We start from the raw sequence: 27,117 nt of genomic DNA, 5'->3' as shown, positions 1-27,117 counted from the left end.
TTAGCCTGTCTCTGATCCTAGCCTGGGGAGTTATTATTGGTGGACTGAGCCTACAAAAACCTCAATGGTCTATTCTTATTCATGCCGTATTAAGATGTTTACTTTTTCATTAAGGCACCAGAACAACGACGATCTCCTTAGTTATCCAAATTGCGCCTCGTGGATGTATTTTATTTTTTGGCCAGCAAAGTGTTTTATCAATCACATACTTTGCCCCGTGGGTGCACGGGGGCTTTGTTTTGCAACGTGATGACGTCAGACGTAGATTGCAGGAAGTGGTGTGAACGCGGCGCGACACGGATACATCATCCTCCCCGTGTAGGCAACAGCAAGAGATTAAAGTAAGTCCGCCCCGTGAAGCACTACTACGGGGTGGAAGCGTTTCACACAGTTAAGTGCAGACCAGTTGGCTTTCATGTAAATGAAACACGGCTGATTCGCCGTAAACAAAACGACCGTAAGCTAAGCTAACCTCTCAAACTGAATGACTCTCGTCGTTCTCCAGTGACGTTACACCGTTACAAAGGACTTCGCGCCGTCTCTCTCTGTTTCTTCTCTCCGCAGGGATGGGTGTGAAAGGACTTCAGCACTTTGTGGACAGTTGCTGCCCGGAAGCTCGTGTGACTGTTCATCTGAGAGAAATGGCCAAAAGGCAGCGAGTCTGCACAAGCACAGCTAACATCCCCAGTTGAGTTCACGTCAGTGTGACAGTGGGAATGTCTCTGCGAAATGATTGAGTTCCTTCAGCTCTCCTGGCGTTTAGTCTCGGGGAAGATGGGGGGGTGGTATTATTAAATATAATTCAACAACTATTTCAAGCTTATGTATTATAAATTGGGGTGCTGTTTAATAAAACCAATGCAAGTATGTTCACTACTTTTCCAGTCTGCTTGTTCTATCAAAAACATTTAATTTATATAACGAGATGACACATGCATCAATCATGTGTTTTCACCCCCATTCAGGTCCCACACTCGTAGTGGATGGTATGGCCTGCTTGCGTCACTGGTACACATGTAAGGACTGGGTGTGTGGCGGGCAGTGGAGGGAGTACATGGAGCTGCTGAAGGGCTGGGTGGAGGCCTTCACGTCAGCAGGCATCAGACTCGTCTTCTTCTTCGATGGAGTTGTAGAAGATCAGAAGAGACAAGTGTGGGTGAGGAATAAAACTGACTGTGTTGTCTTCAATTATGTCAAAGTTGAATGTCAAATTGTCTTGTGTCTGCCCCTGAAATCAACCCACATGCAGCAAATCCAGTAACCGATGAGCTCGTAGTGCCGTCACTTACAAACATTTTTTGAGAGTCTACAATAACCAGCATCTTAAAGCAGAGTGTGGTCTTTTTTGTTTCTTTATTTGTAGACATTGCACTTATACTTATTTCAGATGAACATGTTATTATAGTTTTGCTTATAACATCTAAGCATGTAGAGCACAAACAAATAATATATATATCCAACCTCATGGACATTGAAATCCTAATTATATATATCTATTCTATCTATTATCTATATCCAACATTCTCTCCTGTCGACAGGTGAAGAGGAGACGCAGAGTGAACGGGGAGATTTCTAAAATGTTTCGTCACATCAAGGCATGTGGCGTGCAGCCTGGTAGAGCGCTCTTTTGTCTTCCTTCTGGTCTGGCAACATTCACATGCTTTGCTCTCAGGTCAGCATTTACAAATCTGGTTACATCCTAGTGGCCTACATATGTATACACTTAATGTATAACACAGACTACCCATCATGGTTTGAACCCACCATTAATGTCAGTTCTTGCTATTTCTTTTTACGGTGGCAATATTGTGTCTTTAGTGGATTATTTTCTTATTGCAGATTCTGATGTTGTTCACAGGTCATTGGGTCAGAGCGTGTTCTGCTCCGAGCAGGAGGCTGACTATGAGATTGCCAGCTATGCTCGTCAGCATGGCTGTATGGGCATTCTGGGACAGGACTCAGACTTCATCATATACGACAGGTTTGTTCAAATTCCTGTTGGATTGGAAAAAATGTTTAAATTGCAGCAGAAAGATTGTCCTTACACTACATTGTGGTCAGTAAAAATGCTGAATTTTTTTCTTCTGTGGATTACTGTTATTAATAAGACTGTAACATGTGGTTTTATATTGTAAAGTGCCCCCTACTTGTCTGTGGCAAAGCTGCGGATAGACAGCCTCACCACTGTCCTGTACGACCGACAGAGGCTCTGCCACGCCATCGGATTGACCGCTACCCAACTACCACTGTTGGCCTGTCTCCTAGGTAACGATGTGGTGTCAGAGGAGCAGATGCAGCACATCAGGAACAACGCCATAGCGACATACAGGTATCTGGGGTTTGACATTTTGTGTTGAAATTTATGATTAATTTACACACTATCCTCTACATAATTGTTACCTTTGTCGTTGAAGTGTGACAAGTGTGTATGTGACAAAAAGCTGATTTATTTCCAGGACAAACAATCCTGCATCACACCGCGGTGCTCCTCAGGGCCAGAAGGTGCTTGCTGTATCCCAACTTGTGAGCTCCTTGTGGGGAAGAGAGGAGCAGGAGCCTGAATTTATTCCTCATTCTGTGAACCTGTCAGCTCCTCACAGAGAGCTTCTGAAGAAGGGGGTTTGCTCTTACTTGCTGCCTGGACAGGACGCTTCTCAGCGAGGTGACATCTCTGCACCTCCCTCTGCCTTTGAGAAGCATGTTAGTCCACAGATATTAAAGGTATCTCCTGCCCCTTATTGTGTCTTTTTCTGTTTTGAGAGTACCAAATGTCACATACTTACTTTCTGTGTATTGCTTTGTGGTTTTACCTAGGCTTGCAGAGAGAAGCACGTAGCAACAGAGGGTTTTATGGTTTACAGTGTTGTGTGTCAGGGAGTCATTCACTGTAGCAACACACTGGAGGATGAAGAGGATTCTGAGTTGCTGCCTCAGGCCCTCGTCTACAAGCCCTGCAGACAGCGGATCTACGGCCTGCTGCTCCTGCACGGCCATGAAGGTAAGACCGTCAACCTACATGATGTCATAAACACACAGACGCACTGGCACTCCAGCAACAACATTGACACACAGAAAAACAAATATGTAAGTATAAAATCACCAACGGACAAATGCACATCTAATGGTAGACAGCCGCACATTTGCAGAGGAGAGTAGTAGTTAAGAGAGTTAAGAGCAGTTTAAAAATAAAGACATGAAAGCTTTTTGGTCTTTTCCGTACAATGGTGCAAAGTCAGGCCAAGTCTGACCACGACTTTTCCGTTTTCAGGCAGCAGTGTCGACCTTCCAGCAATCAGGGAATGGTTTGTCTACGGTGGAAACCCGCTGAAGGAACCTGACATGGTCCACCCCGTCCCAGTCCACCTCCCATGTACTGTACCTGCTCTTTTCCTCATTTCTCAATTGGCAGCTTTTTATAGACAAAACTTTGGATTCTCATTATGCAGGCTGATATTAATTAGGAGCAGAGTCGTTTATCTTTTTGCGTAGTAGTTTTTTTGTTCAATATGGATGTTTTGGTAATCGCTTTAAGTTTAAAAGCTTCTAATAAGCAACAAAACCACAGTAATTTGGTCATTGAACATGTTGTTTCCTCTGAATTATGTTTTGTTTTTCAATTAAGTTATTTGTAGACACACCGTGCAGGAGTCACTGGCCATCAGAATGACTGAAAGTTTTCATGCAGCGTTGTTCACCTACTAAGCAAAGTCATTCTGTAACTTCTGGCCTTGTCTGAACGTGTAGGTCATCAGCCCAGTCTGGACCTGCTGTGGTTTGGGACCAGTCCTGAGGTTCCTACACTTCGCTTGATGTCATTCCTTTCAATCTTTGATTGCCAGGAGTTCTCTGACTTGCATGGAGACATTGAAGACGCCCTCTTGGCTGCTCTCTGCCTGGTCACTTACATTGTCCTCCAGGTAGTATCAACTCTTTTTTGTTTCAATGTTTTGTGCAGGTGCAGAAAACATGACAACATCATTAGTGATGGGTACTTCACTGTGATCGATGGGACTGTTTTGGTTTTCACTGGTCAGGCAGCATGCTTGCTTTAGTATTCAATGACTAACTTAAGCTGTTAAATGAGGCAGTCGAGGCAGTCAATTTGTATTTGGGCAAATGAGTCCTCTTTTGATTTGGGATTTACTACTAAAACATATAGACAATAATTATTCAGCTCCTTTGTAGACTTGTGACTTGAAGTTAAACATCACTTGTTGGCTTGTTATGTGTTGTCTTGGCATAATGATAACCACCATCACCCACTAAGTGCCCAGTTTAGCCACAGACTGGTCTTTGTAACTCCAGCTCCTACGTCAACAGCTCCTCTGATAACCACCCAGAGGCTTTGAATATCTCTGAATTTACCCTGCTGCGATTGTGTCCTTATTTTGGTTGTAAATGTTAAACCATAAATATGTGTGCTGTTTGTAATCCTGGTATAATGCCTTGTTTTCAATTCTTCCAACAGAGTAATCATTTTTAAAGTATAAGAAAAAAGCAGAGACTTTTGCATTTTGCATTGATGTCATTTTATTGAGTTTTTACGCAACAGAGATTATAGGATTAGATCACCTGGATGAAGGTGCATGCGTCATTTTGCAGAAGCTAAACAAAAATTAACTGTGTGGATTCATTTATCAGCTCAAGAACAAACCGGTGTGATACAAAAGATTTGACTTGCTTTGGCTTTTCCTAAACCGGGCTTTAAATTTATACATCTTTGTGTCACACTTTATGAAATACATTAAGATTATTCCAAGAAATTGTCAGACTGATGATGGCATACTGCATTTGACAAACTAAATGTTGGGAAAAACGCAGTTTTACTACCCTCAACGCAACTTGACTGCTGATAGTTTGGTTGAAGATTTGGGCGTATTATGCTCTTAGCTGCTAATATCAAAGTAGAGAAGCCGGGAGACGAGCCATGGCCAAACACACCTTTGTAAGTTAAACCAACCTTTACTAAATAATTGTACCTAACAGAACTCTGTCCAGACAGAGACTCAAAGGTCAGATGGAGGTTTTGGGGATAACATACGGGTCATTTAAATGGATGAGGGCCAACAGACGCTGGGTAGACGGCCCGTTAGACGAGTAGTCAGGCTGACCGACAACAGGGGCTGCTGTTGTCTGATCGCTGCTGCATTCACATTCCCTCGTCACTCGCCAATTTAAATAGCTTCAGGGTTTGTTTGTTTTGTACACACAGCTGGGCAGCCTTGTTTCTGCTTTCAGTTTTTTTCTGCTCTTGGTTGAATTGTGGTACAGAAAGCAGAAGAAACAAACAGACCCACACAAACAACATACCAGGGCTGTGATTGAATTGACTGTAATGTCGTCTGTGTGATTTCAGGTACAAACGTTGTCTCAAGAGGACGTTGATGCTTACCTGAGTCAGGCTGTGTGTCTAAGACTGAAATCACCCAATGATCTTCAAAACATCAAGGTCTGTTAATACAAATGCACACTTAATGTAGAAGTCCTCTGCTGTTTTTTCGAATTTAGACCAAAACTAGACGTCTTTTAAAGGGAACTGCTTATTTTTCAGATTTTCACTCGCCCGGTCGGCCCCGATGCACTCAGAGTTGTTGACGTTCCTGCTGCAGAAGACAATGTCTCCTGCAGTTGACAGTAAACAAGGCCCTTCTGTGGCAAACACAACTCCGAAAATGTTTCCAGTTTTAGAAAGTCAAAAGAAAGATTGGGAGAACAAACAATTAAGCCGCCAATTGTGTCTCCAGAGAAACAATGAAGTACACAAACAAAAAAGCCCAAACAATTCTGGTTAAACTGCTTTGGTTGTATTCAAAATAGTGATTTTGTATTTTATACTTTTGCAGACCCAACCTGAAAGCTTGAAAAGATGTCGCTGTCTAGCGCAGCTGTAGTTCAAGGTTCACTTGGTATAGCTGGTGATGATGATGAGCAAACTGCATTCTGCTCTTTTTTTTTTTATCCGGGAAACTAGAGCTGAATTAGCTTCACGGCTTCTCTGTTGTCACATCGCAGCATTTTAGATTATGAAATTCAAAAACTTATTAAAGTACAAATATGATTGCAGGAGGTGGAACTCTGATCTGAGCGGCGAGTCTGATGCTCGAAGATGAACCGCTGATCAGAATAAACGTCTAGACAGAAATATACAGACAAATAATTGATAATCTGGAGCCAAGTGTCAATAACATCTGCGAGGCAGCATTATTACTTCTGCCTCCGCAGCATCTTCAGTGAGCTCGGTGGAGACGACTCTTCCAGAAGAGTCAGCTTTGCTTTTCTCTGGAAAACAGCTGCGCTGTTTGCTGCCTTGTAGCCTCATTTCGTTTTACTGCTTAATCACCATACTTATGCCAAGTAATTTGTATTTTTGCTGCTTGTCTGTTCTACACAATAATTAGGGCTGGGCGTTGATTTGAATCTGCTGTCTGGGAGAAGTTCAAGGCTGCAGCAGGGGGGGTTAACGCAGTGACTCGTACAGATTACTTACACGCACACTCAAATATATCAGAACTAATGAATATTCTGACGTGCACGCAAAGATTTTTATATTGGATTTTGTAACTGTACCAATTGAAAACCTCTTTATTTTTACACCCGAAAAAACAAAATAAGTTCAGTTGACTAAAACTGTCTCACACCTTTTTGTGTGTGTGTGTGTGTGTGTGTGTGTGTGTGTTTAGGGTAAAGGGGTTGCGGATATGTTTTAAGATCTGTTTCATTTCAGCATTCTTCTCCAGGGATTGTGTGTGTGTGTGTGTGTGTGTGTGTGTGTGTGTGTGTGTGTGTGTGTGTGTGTGTGTGTGTGTGTGTGTGTGTGTGTGTGTGTGTGTGTGTGTGTGTGTGTGTGTAACACAATATGCTGGCGACAGTCGCCTGTCTGTCCTGGCTGACGCTCACCACATGGAGCTATTTACACCAAGCACACTCCGCCCGCTGGACACACACACACGTTTCTGTCTTTGTCTCTCTCACTTTGAGTGTTCTCATGTTCCTTTAATTTACGCTCTCAGCCACTTTCTCTTTTTTCTGTCTCTCTTCACTTTGCTCTTTATCGCTCTTCTTCCCTCCCTCTCTTTTTGTGTCTGTGTGTTTGTGTGCGCCTTCGAGCTTTTGTGTCTCTGTCCAGTGGTTCTTTGTCTCCAGAAGGTGAAGCTGTGTTTGACTGGAAGCAGGTGGCAGGCAGGGTTGTTGTGTGTGTGTGTGTGTGTGTGTGTGTGTGTGTGTGTGTGTGTGTACTCACACATACTTGTAATCACTGTTATTAGTCCTATCTACCAGGGGACAGGTGAGAAGGAATACACACACAGACTGAGAACATCTGCCTGGTGTCACAGATCTCCTTTTCTTCTTCATGCCCTTTGTCTTATTTTTCTGTATTGTATTCCTACAGTATCTTCTTTCTTCCTGCTCGTTTTATGTTTTTTTTGTCAGAAACCATCCTGACTTAATCCAATGTAAAAATAATAATATCTTTAAATGATTTCGGCAGAACCACGTTCCTAAGGAATTGTGTCCAGCGGTGTACTGGCCGTCCATAGAGTCAATCATCAAATAATTTGATAAGAAAAGTCTAAGGCCACATTTACTGCATCATTTTACTTTCATATACCAATGCGATGCTGTTAGAGTAAACGCATCTATGCAGTAGATAACTTTCTATGCAGTTATCTATGTAAGTTTCCCTGCAAAATGTGTAAACCAGACCCGTTAATCGGTTTCAACCAGCTACCTGGATGGCCTGTGACATTGAAGTGGGTGGTGTGAGTCGTGTATATCTGTATAGGTAATGCGTTGGGCTTGAGGAGATGAGGTGGTGCAAACTGGGGTTCAATTCATCAATTAGTTTAGGAGCTGTAAGTAAAACTTGACGAAATTAGCTTTGGGTGGTGACACCAATCATATTGCAGAAACAGATGGGTTTTTTAGGCAAGTTTAAGTGAAGCTCGGTCTCTCCCTCCACGTCTGCCCGAGTGATCGTGTGTGTGAAGCTTCATCTGTTGAAGTCCGGTAGGAGCCGCTGGCCGTCCCGCACAGGGTCACTGTCGCCCGCGGGTGTCTCATCCTTAAAGCATCGAGCTAAAGCCAAACTTCTTTCTTCCTCCACTCTCAGCTGCCGGTCCTGTCGAGTCGCGCCGTGCAGCTGGGATCTCTCTATGTCCGAGGACTCGGCAACCTCCTGGGCGCCAACTGTGCCAGCGGCAGCCCGCTGCCCGGCGCTGCCCTTATGCCTTGGCACAGCTTCGACGGACGGCTGTTCCACTCAAAGTACCTGCTGGCACACAGCGGCACAGAGAAGGCCGTGTTGCTGGAGAGTGACGTGAGTAGAGGCAAAAACAACAAACTGTGTGTCAGTGCGTGTGCAGTTGTGGCGGGATTTAGTAAAAGTAGTCTTGTGTCGCGGCTGCTTGTTTTGCGTGTCTCTTTCTCTCCAGCCGTCCCGTTTGTCACTGTTTATCCGCCTGAGGGAGAAACTTGGAGAAGCCTGCGGGAAGCGAGGCAGAGTCCTGCAGTCCAGACCCTGTGCACCGGAACGAGGTCCTGGAGTCCCACCTGGAACCGGACACAGAGAGAGACACGCAGGTGAGGGACTATTCTGACTCGCCTGTCCGTACATGCCGCTTCCAACTTCAGCCATCTGCCTTTCAATGGTTTTCAGTGAACACCTTTCAAACGGCCCTGTCCCAAATAATTGTGATTCACAATATTATCCAGGTAATTATCTAAATTTGCATACAACTCTGAAAATTGCTTTTCTGTAAAAAGTAATTTTATTTTTAGTGAAAATAACTAAACTTGAGTAAGATATATAAATAGGTAAATATAGGTATAAATAGGTAAAATGGATAAAAAGGTCAAAAATAATAATGTCAAAATAAAAAAATAGAAACTGTGTCAACATTGTACTTTCTGAATTAGTCTTTATATATTTAAGAAGCTAGACAGCTTTTTCTACTCACTTCTGTGGCAATATTGACAATTATCTCAATAATGGAAATCCACAAGGATCAACTTATTGGAAGTTTTTTATCGCAGTCAGCAATAAAGTTCTACATTGTCCCATCAAATTTAGTCTTTTAAGATATTTCAGTATATATTTAAAACATTTTAAAATTACTTGATCAAAAACCAAGTGTCAAAATGCATGATACAAGTACAGCAAGTTGCTCTTTAAAATTTTGACTGCTTCGTGTTTTAAAAATGATTAAATGCCTTTGAACTCCTCGACTCTGACTCAACTCAGTGAATGTTGGTCCTGTGAGTTTTGTGGAACATAATTATGTTGCTATTTAGACCAGAACTCTTTGGTGAAGGGGATTTGGTGTTGTGACCACCATGGTTAAATAAAGGTCACAGAGAGAAAAAAGTTTTGACCTGAATTAAGAAATGTTATGGTGTTCCTAGGGCGGCCCGGCGGTTAGGATGCATACCGTATAACCACAAGGCCCTGCTGCAAATCTGGCTGGGGACCGTTGTGGCATCACATTCCTCTTTGTCTTCCTCTGTTTCCTTTCTTTATTGTACAGTTTATAATAAATAAGCAAAATTGCCTCCCCAAAACATTATCAAAGGGTTGTTATGACGTCTGTATTTGTTTTCTGACTGATAAAACCGCTCAACACAGCAGCATTTCAATCTGACAGTTCATCCGTGGTTGTAGTTCTCTGGTGCCTCTCTCCGAACCACATTACCCAGAGGGCCTCGCAGTAACCAGCTCCATGTGTGCTCTAGCCTAATGCATACCAGCGTGTACACATGCACGCACGCACGCACACACAACACACACACACACACACACACACGTACTCACTCATATGTGCACACTTGAATCCAAGACCCTGCCATGTCGTTGCACCAGTAATAGTAGGTTTCTGTTAATAGACTGAGAGAACTCTATTTTAAGACACACAACAAGGCGGACTGATTACAGACCTCTCTTCTGTCTCTCCCCTTCCCCTCAGTCGCTCCCCTCCATCTAACTCCTTGTCCTTTTATTTTTATCTTACTGTTCTAATTTTACTCTTCATCCTCTATTGTCCTTGTTGCTCGTTGTTGCTGCCTTTGGAGCCTTAACGTTCTCCAGACGCCTTCCCATCTTATTATACACAGGTCTTTAAATGTATTCACGCTCTTAAACACCTACAACCTGAATTGGGAAAAGGCCTTTATACACCAGTGGTGTGACAAATAAACAACACAAACACTTTGAATTACTTTACTATTCAAACATCATCAACCCTACTCATGATATCAGCAAATGCCATGCCGACTAAAGATTACTGACTACTGGTAATTTAAACTATTTTAAGCTGTTTTATATTTGTAATTTAAGTGAAATCCCCTGAATTTAATATCCCTCTTGTTTTACAGTTACACAGTCTAGGGCTTTTATTGTGGAAAGTATGATCTGAAGCCGTGGATCCAGCATGCTCTGGATCTCTGCCAAGATCAAATCGAGAAATAAAGTTTGCTGGCTTTATTCCATATTTATTATAAGGAGCATGCACGCTTCGTAGTTGATTGATTGATTGGTTGATGCCTTTATCAAAAAAAAAAGATTCAAGATAAAGATGATGATCTGTGTGACAGTAAAAACATCAATTTGAAAAGCTCAGTTGACTCGGTAATGAATCGCAGGAGGAGAGTGTGTGCAGGAGCCCTTGATGTGGCCTGTAGGCACACGACGCTCTTCGCTGCAGCGCGCAGACTTCAGCTCGCCGTCCGTTCCGTCCTTCTTCCGTGTTCAGCCTCAGCAGATGACTCGGCGTGTGGCTTATGAAACGTGAGCCCACGCTTTCAGTCCGACCCTGTGACTAAACATTCAGTAAACCTCTGGCGACCGTCTCTCTGCGTGTCACGTTGGTCCAGAGTCTCCCGGAATTGCGCCGAACTGTCTGCGCTTTGCCCAAGTCGACGGTCTCGCGAGGATGTTTCTGGTTTTAAAGATGGAAGACCGTAAACTCTTTCTACCTCAGGGTTTCACTTCTGCCAGACGCAGACACCAATCATTACAACTGAGCTGTGGTGTGTGTGTGTGTGTGTGTGTGTGTGTGTGTGTGTGTGTGTGTGTGTGTGTGTGTGTGTGTGTGTGTGAGAGAGAGTGTAGTGGTGGCGCTATGTGGTATCGCTGAGGGCCCGGCTTTGGTTTTTGTTTGGAATCAGGCCTGATGTTTAGTCTCCTCAGCAAATATCTACTCTGCCCGCCTGCCCTTGCAATTACACTCCAACAGTGACTCCAGTGTAGCTGCTCTCCCACGTCTCTTCAGTTTATTTCAGATCGCCTCCCATTTGTAGAGTTGAGTTGACTTTAGCTGAGAGCCGTATTGTTGATGGGGTTGATGAAAAGAAGATGATGTTTTTCTCTAATCTTAATTGTCTCTGTGTTTTGGGGTTTATTCTGAATCTAAATCCGAGAAACTGAAACTTCCGCCAACCACAGAAACCGTTGACTGACACATTTATTTATGCATGCCGTGCTCTCTTGTTTTTTATCTTCTTCCATACTTTCGCATCCGGCGAGTGGATTGATGGGAGGACGGCGGCTGATGTAGGTGACAGGCTCGGGCTCCTTTACCTGCCAAAACATAAAAACATAACTGTTTTCATTTGCACCAGCAGACCGACCGGCCCAGCTGCAGATTAGCTGGCGAACATAGTGGAGAATGTAGCATCTAAAGAAAGATTTTTTTGATGTATGTTCCATGTTAAGTTAATGCTAATGTTTCTCTGTAACTTCTGGATGTGTAATAAAGAACCGGTTTCCTCCTTAAGTTACTTTCAGGTTTCAAAACATTTTGACAGAAGTATTTTTCTCAACATTAACTTTTAAAGACAGAGGACCAGATTCAACTAAATATTAATGGCTAAAGGTTAAATATCCATAACTAAGAAAACTGCTTAAAATGTTACATTCCTCACTTTCAGGTGGCGCCAAGGACTGGAGGGAAAGAGGCGAAACAGGAGGAGGCCATGGACATGGAGGAGGATGGAGAGCCAGCGGGGAGGCCAGTGGAGACCTGAGTGAATGTGAGGGCAGATCGACAGCGTGGCGTGTCAACCCTCACTCTCATTCGTATCCCTACGGCCACGATGGAGGAGCCCAGAACACGAGCCGCCCTCCAACGCAGTCCAGAGGCCGATCGCACCTCAACAGAGGGAGATACAGAGCGGCTCCCAGGTAACGTCAGTGTGGAAACAGATGTTCCTCTTGGTCCAAGATGGTCTCTGCCCCCGGCACCAGGAACACAACCCTGAATAGAGAGGAGAGGAGGATTAGAGGGATGGATTCCCCCTGAAATGTGATGAAAGGAGTGAAGGAGTCAGATTTCTCTGAATAAACTGATTTAGTGAATTACCAGTTAGCAATGTTTGTCTAAAGGATGGAGAAGCTTGGGAAATGGGGATTAAGAGATGGCCAAATAAAGAGATTAGAATATAATTATTTGATTTGTCCTTTTGACCTGAATCTCTTTTTTTGCGCATCTGAAAATACTTCAGTAGACACACTTCAAAAGTCAAATCACTTCTAGGCCTCTCTTTTATCTCAAGACAATTTACCCGTTTTAATGTGATGGAGAATGAACCGGTCCATCAGCACTCAGCAAACACACTCTGAAACGAGCCACTTCAAACATGCACTGAAGTAGATTAACGGTTAATCCCCGGGCCTGTTTTACCTCTTATCTTTGACTATAAAAGGACAGAGATCTTAAAAGCTGTTTGTGTCCAATAATCCTTTTAAAGGCAGGGTTTTAACTAGAGAAACAGTAATGCAGCTATCAAATATCAGTTAGAATAGGGTCTCGCTGCCGGAGAGTTATACATCTCTGTAAAGTGATACCAAGAGCCGTTTGTGACATGTCGAAAATAAAGTGAAGCAATTTGCCATGTGCGCGCACACACACACACACACACATAGACACACACCTCTAAGCAGACCGTTAAAGAAATGTGAGAGTGAATTTCTAAACAAGCGGAAACTAATGAGTGTAAATCAGAGTGTTGATACAGTGAAGTGAGACTGTTTGACGCGACCGAGCGGAGAGTTACATCAGTTCATTCTCCTCTAGTTCAATGTTGCATTCATTACACAGTAACCGATGCAGCGATTGTCTAAGAATGTTACAAGTGGTTTTATAAGCCCCCAGACCTATAAAACCACTCCGCACATGGACTGTGTGTGTAAGTATTCTTTTATGTTGTATATCAATTTCTCCCAATCTCGTTTTTTGGGTCAATGATATTCGCTTTTTTTTTTTTAAGTGGTTCTTGTAATTTTATGAATCAGAAATTAAAAACATCAGCATGCATCAATGAACATTATTGCACACGTCTTTGTTTCCCGTAACCTCCGCAACGGAGGAGAGTTAACTTAGATTCACAATCCCTGCGTCTATGTGGACAAATTGAAATACCTCCAACTTTTCCTTTAATGGGACCTCACATTATTTTGTATATGTAGCTATAGCAATGGGCCATTTTCATACGGGATGAAAACTGTAACACCGTAAGTGTTACATGGGCGGGGGGCACGCGAACAACACACAAACATTCTAACAAAAACAGGAGGAGGGATGTTTTTTTGCGGTGAAGAGGAAGCAAGGGATGGAAAGTTAAAACAGTACGAAGAGGGGGGAAAAAAAGTGGACGACAGAAATGAAAGGAGTTTAAACATTGGGGAATAGGAAGAAGAGGAACGGTGGAAACACGGTCAGCGGAGGGGGCCATGAAGAGGTGGACGACTAAGAATAGAAAAAAACTACAGAAAACAGGATGAGGGAGAAAAGCGAGGAGATGGATTTAGGGGAGAGGAAAGGGTAAGACGGACAAGTTAAGAACACAAGCAATTTAAGTCGCTAGTCCTGCTCCAACCACAGGAAACCCTGTTGGCTGCCTGACAGATCAGCTTCCTGCATGTGTGTGTGTGTGTGTGTGTGTGTATGTCTGGGTGGTGGAGGTCTGGGTGTGGTCCCCTCCAGCGGCAGGGAGACAAACAGTCAAACCCCCTCTGGAGGCCTCCTCCCTGGGATTGGCCTCTTTCCTCTCTAGTGGCAGTCATCCCGTCTGCCCTCGTTCTGTCCGACGCTCTCCGTCCGTCTTATCTAAAGTCTCTGTGTGCTCTCTTCTGGTCCAAATCGTCAGGCCGCTTGCCCGACTGTGGGAATTTAATTTTTAAAGCGTTGCGGTGTCCAGCGGTGAGCACAATGGGTGCCACCGAAACGGACAACCACAAACTCCCTTCATTTTTTAACCAGAATGTCTCCACAAAATTTAAGGCATCCCAGTAAAATTTGAATCAAAAATTCATGTGCCCTTTGGTATTAATTGTAACAACTTTACAATCTGCTAGAAGCTCATCTGTGCGGCTCTGGACTGTCTGCAGTCTACAAGCGTGTCGACGGGCCCTGTGACAGAAAACGTGCTAATGTAATGGGAAAATGATATGTGACCCTTTTAAATGCTTCATTTGTATAACCAGTTTATTAGTTGCAAGTGCTTAGATCACAAAGGCCCTGACATAAGAACTGATGTCTCCCACTTGGATTAGATGTTTCCAGCGTCATAGCTGTAGAGATTGAACAAAGTGTTTGTTATGTCTATGACCACCTTTGTTTTAGCATGTTGGGAGAGCAAGGACACGGTCAAAGAACTGACGTGTCTTACATGGATAAGATGTTCCCAGTATCCTGGCTGTAGATACTCAACAAGATGGTCAAAGGTTTCTGTTGACGCCGCCGATATCTAAACTTAGGTATAAGAACTGCCTCGATGTGTTGGGGGAAATAGGAGGTTCTTGACAGTCTACTGACCACGTAGCTGTTGTGACCCTTTTTCCCTTGCAAGGAAATAAACGTAGAAAAGACATACTTGACTCAGAGCCTTTGTTTCTCACTTAACGATTGTCTGTGCAAAATCTTCCACCACACTAATGAAGCTTTGAAAGCAGTAATTCACGAGTTGAAGGTGGTTACTTCAAATTGCCGTATTAATTATGGTCAACATAGAGTCTAAAAAGGACGATCCTCTCTTGTTTGTTTAAATTCAGCTTTCACTTACAGCATTTTGGAAGAAAACCTATTTACCTCAACCGCGACGCCCGTTGTTAACACACAGCAAACTGCCGACAAACAAACGTTTTAGAGGGTAATTGTTATCATTATACGGTGACTAACATGTTCTCCTTAGTTAACAAGTACCTTCAGATTTAAGTGTTGTTCCGGAAAAAACCTGGATGAACTTCAGGAGGGCAGATACCTGTTAAACACATTTAGAAGCAACATTACAAATCATCCCTTTTGTCCACATGAACAGCTGTAGTTTTGCGTTGTGCCTCTTTATCTCATCTGCGTTCAGATCGACGTCCTTATTTCACTGTGTGTGCGTGTCTGTAAACACACAAATAGTCTTGGCAAAACAAATGGCGCAGTGCTTTTTTGTTTTTTTCTGTTGATTTAACCGAGGCACGCACAAAAGTGACTCAGGCGTCCAAATATACACTGAGCAGAGTTACCAAATATAACCCTTCTGTATTTACAGTGTATTTAAATATAAACAGCTTTCTTTAGCTGAGGCCCAAACACAGAGGGAACAAATCCAACACGGGCGCATGTGCGTGCCGGACATAAACATGCACACAAATTGAAAGTGAAAAGAGAGGCGGGAAGGGACTGAGTTTTTTATGATAACTAAATTTATCATTAAATTTATTGTCATGTTTAACGGGTTACTCTCCAATGAAATTGTTATTTCGTTGTTCTGGCTGTCAAGTAACTCCTTCCCAGTGCGATTCCACAGGGAACAACAAAACATGCGACGACCAGGAAGTATTATTCCGTCCTCCTGCCAAACACACAGGGACCTTTGGTGGAAACAGTGTGCATTTGGCCAACTGTATGGAAAGATACATAATTGCAGTGAGCAACAACTCTTTCAGGGTACATTTGGCATGCTAGTATTTTATTAAACAAATAAATAAAAATGTGGAAGTCTGGATTTAGGAGACAACTAGCTTTGCTTAGCATAAAGACTGGAAGGAGGGGAAACCACAAGCATGGCTCATCCAAAGCTAAACAAAATGTGCCTACAAGCAGCTCCAAGTAGTATTTCTTTTTTTTTCAAAAACATATCCTATGACACCAGCAGAAGTACGTGCTTTACTCTGATCACTCTCTAGCTCGATTAAAGAGCACAGCAGTAAAACGTTAGTGCTAAGTGCTCATCGTAGCTCAATATTTTCCGCTGTTTGCTGGCATGTGAACATGAAGCTGTTCCTAATTATTTAACATTCATCGTCGGATCTGCTAGTGAAGACTAAAGGAATTTGTTTTCGGATTAATTGCTCCTTGAATGGGCTGATGTGGTGCTGCTGTAACCATGGCGATAGACCAAAAATGATCTGGGAAAAAATATAAAATCCTTTCGGCTCCATAGTCATTTTATTGGACGTTGGTTGTAAATAACTACATGAATTGCTACTACAAAATAGCTTGAAAGGAAATCTCAATTAACCCCAAATAAATAAAAAAAAACTTTACTGGAAACTACAATTTAAATATTACACCGACTTTAGTGCTTTGAGTTTAGTGTCTTTACTCTCTCTTCACCTCCAGGACGACATCAGCTCAAACGGCTCGTTTGCTTCCAGTGGGGAGTCGCAGCATTGTGCCCCGGCCTCCCTCTTCTCCTCCAATCAGCTCCCTCCCTCAGTTCTATCATCCTCCTTGATCTCTCTCCACCTTCTCCCATTCCTGCCTTGCTCTTTTGCCTTACGGGTCTCTCCCTCTCCTCCTCCTCCTCCTCCTCCTCTCCCTGTTTGTCTTTGAATGGATGCTCTCTGACTAGTGGAACATATGCTGCTGGTTGTTCAATACCCTCCCTCTGAGCGGGGGCGCATCCATGCATGTGTGTGCCCTGTGTGTGCGAGACAGAGAGCGTTGTGGGTGTGTGTTTGTGGGTCTGTCCCTGAGTGAATACGAGTGTGTGTGTGTGTGTGTGTGTGTGTGTGTGTGTGTTCATTGAAACATATGCCTCCTGTTGCACATCGGCCATCTGTTCTTTCAATGGACTGATGGAGTGCTGCTGTAACCATGGCGATAGGCCATTCAGTCAAATAGCCAGTCAAACAACCCCTGGCTGTGTGTGTGTGTGTGTGTGTGTGTGTTTATATGTGTTTGTGTTTAGGAATTGACTGGCAGAGTGGAGGAATTCCCACATGTTGGTGAAATGAGGTTGACCTTCCAAGAGGACCTGCTCTTAAGTTATCCCGTTCCTACTCTGTTCTCCATATTCACAATGACTGTACTGTAGCTGAGCGAGTACACTTACTAACCCAGCCTGACATTTACAAACCATGTGGAAAACATTGTACGATTCAAACAATCAAATCATACTTATACAGAGGAGATGGATTAAAGAGATTAGAACTGGGGGCACTTGAAATTGTGTTATATTAGATTAGTTTAGTTTAACTCCTTTACAACAAAAAGTCATAAAGTTTCTAATTTGAAGTGAACGCTTTTGGCTGTTGGTTCCATTTATGTTTAACGTTCCATGTGGAAAAAGCCTTTTCAATAGTTATTAGTCTGAAAGAAGCTTTTTGCAGGTTGTATCATTTTAACATTCATGCTTTCCTTCACATAAATGCCACATAGAAATAATGAAATACTTGTTTGGGTTATTTTGGATACTTAAAAGAGTTCATAATAACAAATTGAGAGATTTTTTATATATTAAACAATTAAAGGTAGATCCATTAGTGAGCTCACAACTGCTGCTCTGCACTGTGCTCAATTCCACTGCCCTTTTTGTCGTTAGTGAACTTGTGAGCCATCATTTTCCACATTGAGAGCCTCTGAGAGGCAATAGAAAGGCTCTCAATCTCGTATTAGGCACTTTTAACAAAAACATTATATTCTGTGCGTACAGAAAATCAGTAGTGGGTCAACAGGGAAAATTGATAGTGAGTGTCAACTGTCTCTAACCACTGTTCTATTCATTTGCACCCTCAGTCAGACCAGTAGCAACCCCACCCTCACACACCCATACAAACACACACACACACACACACAGGCCCCATCTACCCACTACACACACTGCTCCACCCAGTGCAGTGGTCTGCAGGCCATATGTCAGCTCATCTCCTCAGAAACACCTCTCCTGGGACTCCTACTTCTTGTGTGTGTGTGTGTGTGTGTTCCCTAATGTGTTTGCCATCTCCTCTCACCATCTCTCCTGTGGTTTGGATTGAAATCCACGCAAGACATTTACTTAAAGCCAATGTAGTCATCGGGACTGCTGCTAACACAAAACAAACCACAGGGGTTTGCAGTTTGGAAACCCCTTAAAGCAGCACAGAGAGGTGTAGTCGCCGCTGGTGGTGCAAGCCAGAAGAAGGTGATGTAGGAAGGAGAAGGAGGGGGACCAGGTGAGCTTATTTGACTGACAACCACCTCATGTCAGCAAACTGTCTGGTGAGGACATCCACGGAGACAAGCAGGAGCATCATTTCCATTGATAGCTTAAACACAAAAAGTAAATCTACTAAAAAACAAATCAAAGAAGAAAGAAAAAAGACTTTCTGAATTGTGGAATGTCGGACATTCTCTCAATTCAAATGTGTGGTTGTTTCAAAAGATCCTCAATAAATTAGAATCCCCATGGTATAAACAGTGGCCAACCCCTCCAACCATCAGATGCAATACCCAGCCCTCGATAAATTGATTAAGGATGAGAAAGGAAAGCCACCAAAAATGTGAACTGAAACGGAAACAGTCAAATGGCCAATTGGTTCAAGTCCGGTAAATATTCTCCTCGCCCACGCTCTGAAAACAACAACTTGGTCTGTCTCCTGGTGAGATCAACCAGTTCAGTCAACAAAGAGGATGAATTGCTTCTACAAACAGAAATGAAGCTTTACTCACCAATTACATACCTTTAATCCCGAGCAAAAGAGTTTGCAAACCAAACAATTAGGGGACTAATGCGGCCTCCTTCTATCCTCCACCAAAACTTCACAGGAGTAACCGTGGTAACCGTGCTAAGTAACAGTTTCAATGCTTTTGAAGTTTGGTATTTCTGGTGAGCCCAAACCAGTAGTAGTGTTTTGATATTGTCACCTTGTGCTCCAGTGTCAGGTCCTAGTGACATTTTTGCTTGCACGGCGTCAGCGATATTAATCTCCTGAGACATGACGGTAAACGTTGGGTTGTCATAGTGAAGTGTGAGTGCACGCTTGCGTGTGTGTGTGTGTGTGTGTGTGTGTGTGTGTGTGTGTGTGTGTGTGTGTCATGTAGTCTTAACTACAAAGCCAGAATCTTTGTCTGTCAATCTTTTTCCCTCTTTGTATCTCTGAAGAGCCATTTATCAGATCTACTTTGCACTCAGTAGGTGTAATTTGCCGCGGACCCGGAGGAGTGCAGAGTCTGGTTCGGTGAATTTTGGAAAAGGGACACTACCAATATTAATATACTTTGAATAAACAATGACTTCATGCAGCTGCGGCAGAGCTTGAAGGCTCTCCAGTCCAGCACCTCGTTGGCGGAGGGGAGGCCCGGCTCATTGACTGCAGGTCATTTAGTCTGCCTGATGCTGAATACAAGCGTGCTTACTGCAGACTGAGATTCTGATGCTGACGTTACAACCGAAGCAGCGGCTGGATGTCCGAAGCCATGCAAGCATCAAGCTATCGGACCATTCCAAGCAAGGACGCACACCTAATGGTGTACTATTTAATGCCGACACAGTAACTCTAAAGCATGAGACCAGGTGAAGGTCGCATACACCAGTTCTACAGATGACGGGCGGGATTATTGTCTGATATGTGGGATGGTTTGAAGCTCGGGTACGTTGTTGTGAGAAGTTACAGGTTCTTTAAGTGACTTTTTATGCAACCAGGAGAAGTTTTACAGACATCAGACGACAGTTAACAAACTCTTAAATATCAGTCACAGGGATCCTCCTCTAAAACAACAGCATGAGACTGACTGCAGACGTTGGCGGCTGAGACTCGTTCCATTTTGTGGTGTTTTATGTTTGAGCTCAAATTATAATCTGGGTTTAATGTCAACCACCTAAATTCCCATTTTCTTGGTCTCTCCCCACTGTCTCCACAAACAGACATGGCTCAAATATACTGTTACATTTTCCACAAGTAATACTTTGGCTATCATCAGTGTGAATTCTGATTTGTTTTCTTTGAGTTTATTGGTCACCCAAAGACAAGAGACAACGTTTGCTCATTTATGAGACTGAACACGTTGAGACTAATAAATCTACCTTTGAATAAACAGAAGAGGAGGAGTTTTGGGGGTATGTGACTGTATGTGTGTGTTTGTTAATGAATGAAGGAGACTTGAAGAAGGCAGCGCTAAAGACTCCTTCTGTGTGTGTGTGTGTGTGTGTGTGTGTGTGTGTGTGTGTGTGTGTGTGTGTGTGTGTGTGTGTGTGTGTGTGTGTGTGTGTGTGTGTGTGTGTGTGCGTGTGTGAGAAAGAGAGACAGAAGCAGGTTTAACTCCGCTTTCAGAAACTGTCTGTGGTGAAAGAAGCGGTGCCAAATTCTTCTCCCGCACATTTCGTGGCGGTCCAATCAATTGAAAAGGATTGTATTTAAATCCCTTTTGTAACTGTACACCTCTCAACTATTGTGTTACACCGTGAAATACGTCACGGTCCAGAAGCTATTCACAAATCCATTCCTTTGACTGATAAGAGCACTGACCTGACATGGTCCAACTTGTTGACCGATAAAAATAATTCAAATCGGTGCCGCAGAACCAAGGAGGGTTTTCATTCGCCACATTTGATCATTTTTTTGTGTAAGCGGGGGCTTTAATATGCAAAAACGATTTAGTCATAGAAACTATCCAGCAAACACAGCATTACAACTGAGCACAGTATTGTTAACTAGTTATGATCAACCGAGATGCCTCCATGCATTCTGAATGTAATCCTACAAACTAGTGGAACGTCTGGTTTTGTATTTGTGAGCATTTTAGCTGAAACTTTGTGCAGCCTGAGACCGCTTTCTAACTTTGTGCTGAGATCAATCTTTCCACTTTCTCTTCTTTTTCTCTATGGTCTCTATGTCTATCCACAACATAACATATACTGCAGTGTGATCCGAACTACTGTTGCAATATATGTCTTATTTATTTGCATGCAAATCATTATGCTCGGATAAATTACTTGCTCTATTTAAAATATCATAGAAATATAAATTCCTACAAATGTCAATACAACAAACAGCGGAATCTCTAAATAACCAAAATAGGTGAAAGGTTTTTACTCCACCTTTGTTTATTTGTCTGCTGACTGCTTACAGTAAATGTTGGGTAAAGAGTCTCTGAGCACTGAATTTGACCATTGTTACTTTTAGTACTGCTATTGATGGACTGCCACATTTTACTTTTCTGAGCAGTCCAAGAGTAGAGGAACAACAGTATGCATGGATTTGGTTTCCCCCGTTGACCCGCTCCCCCTTGCTGTTGGAAACTACCATCCCTCTTCCACTTCTCAATGGCATTCCTGTGTTAATGCATGAATCATGACACGTTGCTGCTTCTCTTTCTTCCTTTCCCTCGTTCACATTCATATTGTTCTCTCTCTCTCTCTCTCTCTCCCTCAGTAACGGTTTAACCCGCCGCAGATGACTTTGTGTTGCGACTTCCTCTGAAGTGCTGATGGGTCACACGCATGACGGCCAGGTTAACAAGCCGGCAGGTTTGGGAGGTGGGCGGGGGGGCGTTTGGTCAAAGGTCGGCATAACAGGGAAATCCCAGAGCTCAATGCAGGGCCGCTCACCTTCCTGTGGGATGATTACTTCGGGAATCGCCTGTGACCCTGCAGCTCTTTAACACTACATCTTCTTCAAAAATGGACAACAGACTGCTGTTGCAGCTTTGCTGGTGACTGTACATTTTCAACTAAGATATAACGTGGTTTCAGCTGTGTTACACAAAGCACCATGGGGCCAGTTTCCATTCACTTTGTGCCATACTTTGAGCAACAGGTGGTTGTCTCAGGAGAGGAATGCCTCTGTGAGAGGCGCGCATTGCTTGGTTTAGCGATCCGATCCAGTTACTGCCTGTTTTTATAGAAATATTCTGTAATGTCAGTCATGTCTCTGTCCAAATGGCAGCAACGCAAGCCAGCCGGGTTGTGAAGTGAACGCAGCGATCAACTAACAAGCAGAAACACATGAGAAGCGTCTCTTACTCATCACATTTTCAATTTTTATCACGGAAAACGATCATTTCTAAAAACTCCGGCCAAAGTGGAGATTTCTGAAAACTCTGTTTTTGTGTTTGCGTGTGAACTAGGTCAAACGGAGTTTTAGGTTGTCAAACGTCACAGTATGCGACTTGTTGTTGGTTTTGAGAATTCTGATTGGTTTGCATGTCTTTATCCTTCTCGTTACACTGCCGACTACAGGTCTGGCATAGTTATGATGGCGCCCGGGGCCGTATTTATGCGGGTTCATATAAACAGAAACTTTTTTGAAAACGGAGGGGCAGAAATATTCGTTTCTGTAAATACCCGCCTATGTGTAAATGTGGCCTGAGAAAGATAAATGTATGAGCAGCAGTTTAACTGACCTTTAAAAGTCTGTCACACCACGGTGGCGTCTTCCTCTGTGTAAATCACAAGTCATGGCTGTAAATGCCCCACTAGAAACTCTTTGATCATAGTGGGGGGAAAATGAGAGGAGGGAGAAAGAGAATGTCGACATTTCGATGAACCCCAGATGTTCCAGGACATCTTTTTACAACTGGACACATGGGCACGATAGGGGGATTTTGGAATACAACAATTTGTGTCAAAGAGTTATGACACTCTTCACATTAGACTGCAGACCTCACTTTGAGTAGAACGACAGTACTTTAAATGTGCTGTTAGTTTAGTCGGAAATATACTAATACCTCAACAACTTTTACAGGAAAACTAAATAGTGATAACTGACCTGTGTGCGTTACGACACATGCAGACACACACACACACACACACACACACAATGTCTCAGTGTAGTTCAGGGTAACAGCACTGTAAAAAAAAAACTGATAGCGCTTCAGCAGGTCCATGTCATTTCATCCTGCTCTTTGATAAGCACAAGCACTTCCATTTAACATGCGACTGTCAAGGCCACACACACACACACACACACACACAAACTCTCTTTCTCTTTGTCTGGCAATCTGACAATTGATTTTCATTTTTTTGGAGTGTTTCTATGTCAAACTCCACATTCATTTCACACAGTCAGCATTGACAATCACACATCATTTAGTCTTCAGTCTTTAGTCTTTCTCTTATCTGTGTGCTTAGGCCTATGAGCAAGAGAGAAGGTGTGTGTGAGAAAGATCTCGAGTAAATAAGAGATGAAAAGGGCCACACAGAAGAGGACTAACATGCTGAGCAAGGAACAAGAAAGGAAGAAAGAACTCTCACAGAAGCCTTAAGTAGTACAAATGAGTCCCAGTCTCTCTTTAACATGTATCCGTCAAAAGGAACAGGATATGTCTGTGTGTGTGTGTGAGAGAGAGAGGCCTTGTATTTTGCCTTTAAAGAGCCTGAAGAACATATTTACACATCATGTTTTACTCTAATGATGCTTCCCCTTATTGTCTTGGAGTGTCTTCACAGGATGAAACTTGCCCACAAAGAGTAGTGAAACCATGTGACAATTAAGCACTCCATTGAAAACAGAGACAAAAATAAAACAACATTTAACATGTCGGCATGCTTGTGAGAAAAGCTCAAATTTCCACAGCAGGAATCCAATTTGAGAAGATCCCGACAGCAATGAGAACTACATGAATGTGGTCATGTGGTTTTCAAACGAAATTTAAAAGGGATTAAAAAGGAAACATTTCCCTCATGATACGTTTCAGACTGATTTCCTACCTTCCAGGCAGCCATCAGTTTTTATTTAGTCGACTCAATAAGGAAATAAAGTTGAAGGTATTCGAAACGTCTCAGACATTGGTAATCAATCACAGAGGTGTTTTTAAATGCATTTGTTAAGCCACACTATCGTGTTATCGTAACGCATTTGCAATGCTCATTTCTTTTTTTTGCCAGTGCATTTATTGCCACTCTGACCTTTTAGTTGTGTATGTGTACCTTCAATTAAACAGTAGAAAATGTAATTGCTTTCTTAAACTTCCTTAAACTTAATTGCGAACGCTGTCGACATGTTTCTTTAATATGGACCATTTATTTCTATTCTGTGTGTGAGTGTGTGTGCTTTTGTGTATGTGCATGTATTAGGAGGTTAGTTACAGGATCATCTCCTACCATCAATGAGGTGTGAACCCCAGACTTCACACGTCCCCCCACCCCCACTTTACACCAGCCCAGGTGTCAAAGCCCCCACTGAGGTGACACTTATCACTGATCTGGGAAAGAGCTGTTCTGTAACACAAAGACACACACGCTTGACACACACACGCAGAAGATGACTCAAGTTGGGAATAATCTCTCCTTTTTACTCAATGTTAAGGTCCATCGATGATCACGTCTAGACTAGGACAATAATATGACTGTGTTTCCATGAAAACGCAGAACCATGGCAACCATGAGACTGCCATACTAACTAACATAGGCAGACATACAAACACACACATACACAAACACACAGGCGCGCACACACAAAGACTTTCATACACATTTATCTATTTCTACCTGCCTGGTGGCTGTATTGTTCTCCCTCCTCCTTTCCTCTTAAGATAAATATGTCACTTTAACTACAGATTGTGTGTGTGTGTGTGTGTGTGTGTGTGTGTGTGTGTGTGTGTGTGTGTGTGTGTGTGTGTGTGTGTGTGTGTGTGAGACTGAGACAAAGTGTGTGTGCATGGAGACTGTTTGGGATGTTGAGTCATTCACTAAGGTCAGATGTCACAGCAGACAAACACATCAGTTAAGGACAATTAATAACTTCAAGCCATTCAATTTATATCACACCTGCTGAATACTTAATTAAGGTAGAATTATATAGTATATATAGTTCCATAAACTAAATAGAAAATGTGTTTCCTGTGGCAGGCTTGAGGTTCGCTGTGCAACAGAATACTTCATCGGGGACAAACACGTGTGTAGGATGTAAACATTTGTGGAGGACAGTAGCCAAATGGTTGCACAAGTGACCTCATGACCAGAGGGTCAACGGTTCAAATTCCTGAGAAAGTTACTGCGACACAACAACTGCCACCCAAAGACCGTGGCGAAAGGTACCTGGTACTCAATGAGTGAATGGCAGAACGGGTTTTGCAGTTCTGGCAACACAATATGAAGCTATATGAATGTTCACCCTAACTGCATTATAATAGAATGAACAATTCTCAATGTGAGGTTTCATCTTATGAAGCTCCTCGAGGTGGAACAAAAATTTCTTGCAAACAGTCATCCTTTGTGTGTGGGCTTGTGTCGTGTGTCGCTATTTGCTGCAATTATTTTAAACTGACTGTACATTTATCTTTTGTTGTTCACCAGAAAAACTTAGATCAGGCATCTTCATTTGCTTCTCATAGCAAAGGTTTTTTTTATGAACTTTTAAATCTTCCTCAGTCACTGCAGGAATACAATGCTGCTCTGCTAAAATGAGGGGTTTCAGTTACCCACTATGCCAAAACTAAAAAGGAAAAGCACATTTTATGTTTTATATGTTGTCAGACCCTTGGCATCACTGTCTTAAGAACTGGGTTGTGGTCACCATTCTCCTGGTGACAGGTCCCTGTTTGTTTGGCGCATATGGATTTACATGGGAGTTAATTGAAAGCCCAGTTGGCCTCATACAAATGTTAAAGGATGCCTTGTGCGTCGGGAGTGAAGGGGCATGACAAAGCGTTGGTATGTGACGCCCTGCGAATCAGAGCTCACTGGGATATCTCCTCCCTCTGTATTGCAAAGCACATTTTCTATTTTTTTCAACGTGTCTTGATTGTAAGTGTGGCTGGTGTCTCCTCTAGCGTTTCGCGAGGTTTTTAAGTTCATATATTTTTGGAGAAGCTGTCAATTTTCAGCCTTATGTTGCACGGCACCTTCCAATGGAGGTTTTGTGAGCCTTTTCTTTGCTTGTTTCTTTGACATCTTCTGCACAATTAGTCCACTTTTAATTCTCAAAAAAATGCATTAACCATTGGCATGTGATTTTGTTTGAAATACTCACATACCGTACTGAAATAATGAAACAAATAACAATAGATCAACATGCACTGCACATAAACATGCAATATGGAAGCAATGATGAACCTTTATGCGTATTCGACTTGGTTTGTCTTGAGTTATTTTCGTGTCAGCAACAACAACGACAACTCTCCATGTTCATCAATTGAAATACAACTGCTAACCACCGCTTGTGATGTCTATATAATTTGGGGTCTGTCCCTTTAATCTAAGGTGTCTTGACTCTCTGGATCCCAATAATACCAGGTTGACCCCTTGTGTGTTGTGCACCCGGTGTAAGTAGTCTAGTCAGCTGTTCTGTAATTGTCACTGTAGCTGGGTGTGCCATCACTTGTGACATCCCTCTGATAATACCTGATGTCCTCATAATTGGTGTTATCCATTGTGCTGGCCCTGTAATCTGTACTGTCCCACATGAGGAATCCTTCAGCTGACACTTAGACTGCCTCCAACCGAGACAACGTTTGATCTGTCACGAGTCGCCAACGTGGTCTTCAAATGTAAATTAAATTGAAGCAGTATTCATGACACCTGCCTGGAGTCTTCATGTGGTTACCATCTAAAAACTATTTAAATTAGTCTTCATTTAAATTCTAGCCTTTGATGATCACATGTTATCCCCAAACTCCAGTGCAATGGACTGCAAAAATATCTCAATGAAGGTAAGACTATGTAAATATAAGACTGCATAAATAGGTCCAAATAAAGGTAACGACGTCAAAGCAAGTCCATTTTTCTATCTTTATGGGAGGGACACTTAATGGCAACGTACAAGTATTTGTTATGGTGTTTTGGCTAAAAATTTAATTTTTTGAGGATATTTTCTTTATATATACAAAACATGCACTTAAAAATCCATTCAGCACCCGATAGCAATTATGTAAATTATGAAGTTCATACCATAACCGGCACTTCTATGTGTTTGCCACAACTATGTTTCAG

At 42.6% G+C, this 27,117-nt stretch overlaps 1 protein-coding gene across 4 annotated transcripts; it reads left to right on the top strand.

Annotated features, from left to right (window-relative positions):
• Positions 1–222: 222 nt before the first annotated feature.
• On the top strand, positions 223–13,315 carry fam120b (family with sequence similarity 120 member B). Of its 4 annotated transcripts, none has more exons than XM_040161809.2 (14): positions 223–341; positions 565–687; positions 966–1,156; positions 1,539–1,672; positions 1,859–1,981; positions 2,138–2,329; positions 2,457–2,721; positions 2,815–2,998; positions 3,269–3,370; positions 3,745–3,917; positions 5,357–5,449; positions 8,111–8,317; positions 8,433–8,580; positions 11,923–13,315. In XM_040161809.2, exons 2-14 carry the CDS (start codon positions 567–569, stop codon positions 12,177–12,179), a joined length of 2,190 nt encoding a protein of 729 aa, XP_040017743.2. In that variant the 5' UTR covers positions 223–341; positions 565–566; the 3' UTR covers positions 12,180–13,315. The 4 variants fall into 4 exon arrangements, with proteins under 4 accessions (XP_040017743.2, XP_040017771.2, XP_040017762.2 ...); XM_040161837.2 differs by having other exon boundaries at positions 258–341; positions 565–698; XM_040161828.2 differs by having other exon boundaries at positions 265–457.
• Positions 13,316–27,117: the final 13,802 nt, after the last annotated feature.

Source organism: Gasterosteus aculeatus, chromosome 12 (genome assembly GCF_964276395.1).
Source record: "Gasterosteus aculeatus chromosome 12, fGasAcu3.hap1.1, whole genome shotgun sequence".
Classification (NCBI taxonomy): Eukaryota; Metazoa; Chordata; class Actinopteri; order Perciformes; family Gasterosteidae; genus Gasterosteus; species Gasterosteus aculeatus.
The sequence above is the reverse complement of the archived record's forward strand: the minus strand, read 5'-3'. Positions and strand labels throughout refer to the sequence as shown.

Bases quoted from the DNA above. Each gene is read 5' to 3' on its own strand.
- fam120b (XM_040161809.2), top strand. From the start codon at position 567: ATGGGTGTGAAAGGACTTCAGCACTTTGTGGACAGTTGCTGCCCGGAA. The intron at 8,318-8,432 runs GTGAGTAGAGGC...CTTTCTCTCCAG, and splicing joins CCGTGTTGCTGGAGAGTGAC to CCGTCCCGTTTGTCACTGTT. The intron at 8,581-11,922 runs GTGAGGGACTAT...CCTCACTTTCAG, and splicing joins ACACAGAGAGAGACACGCAG to GTGGCGCCAAGGACTGGAGG.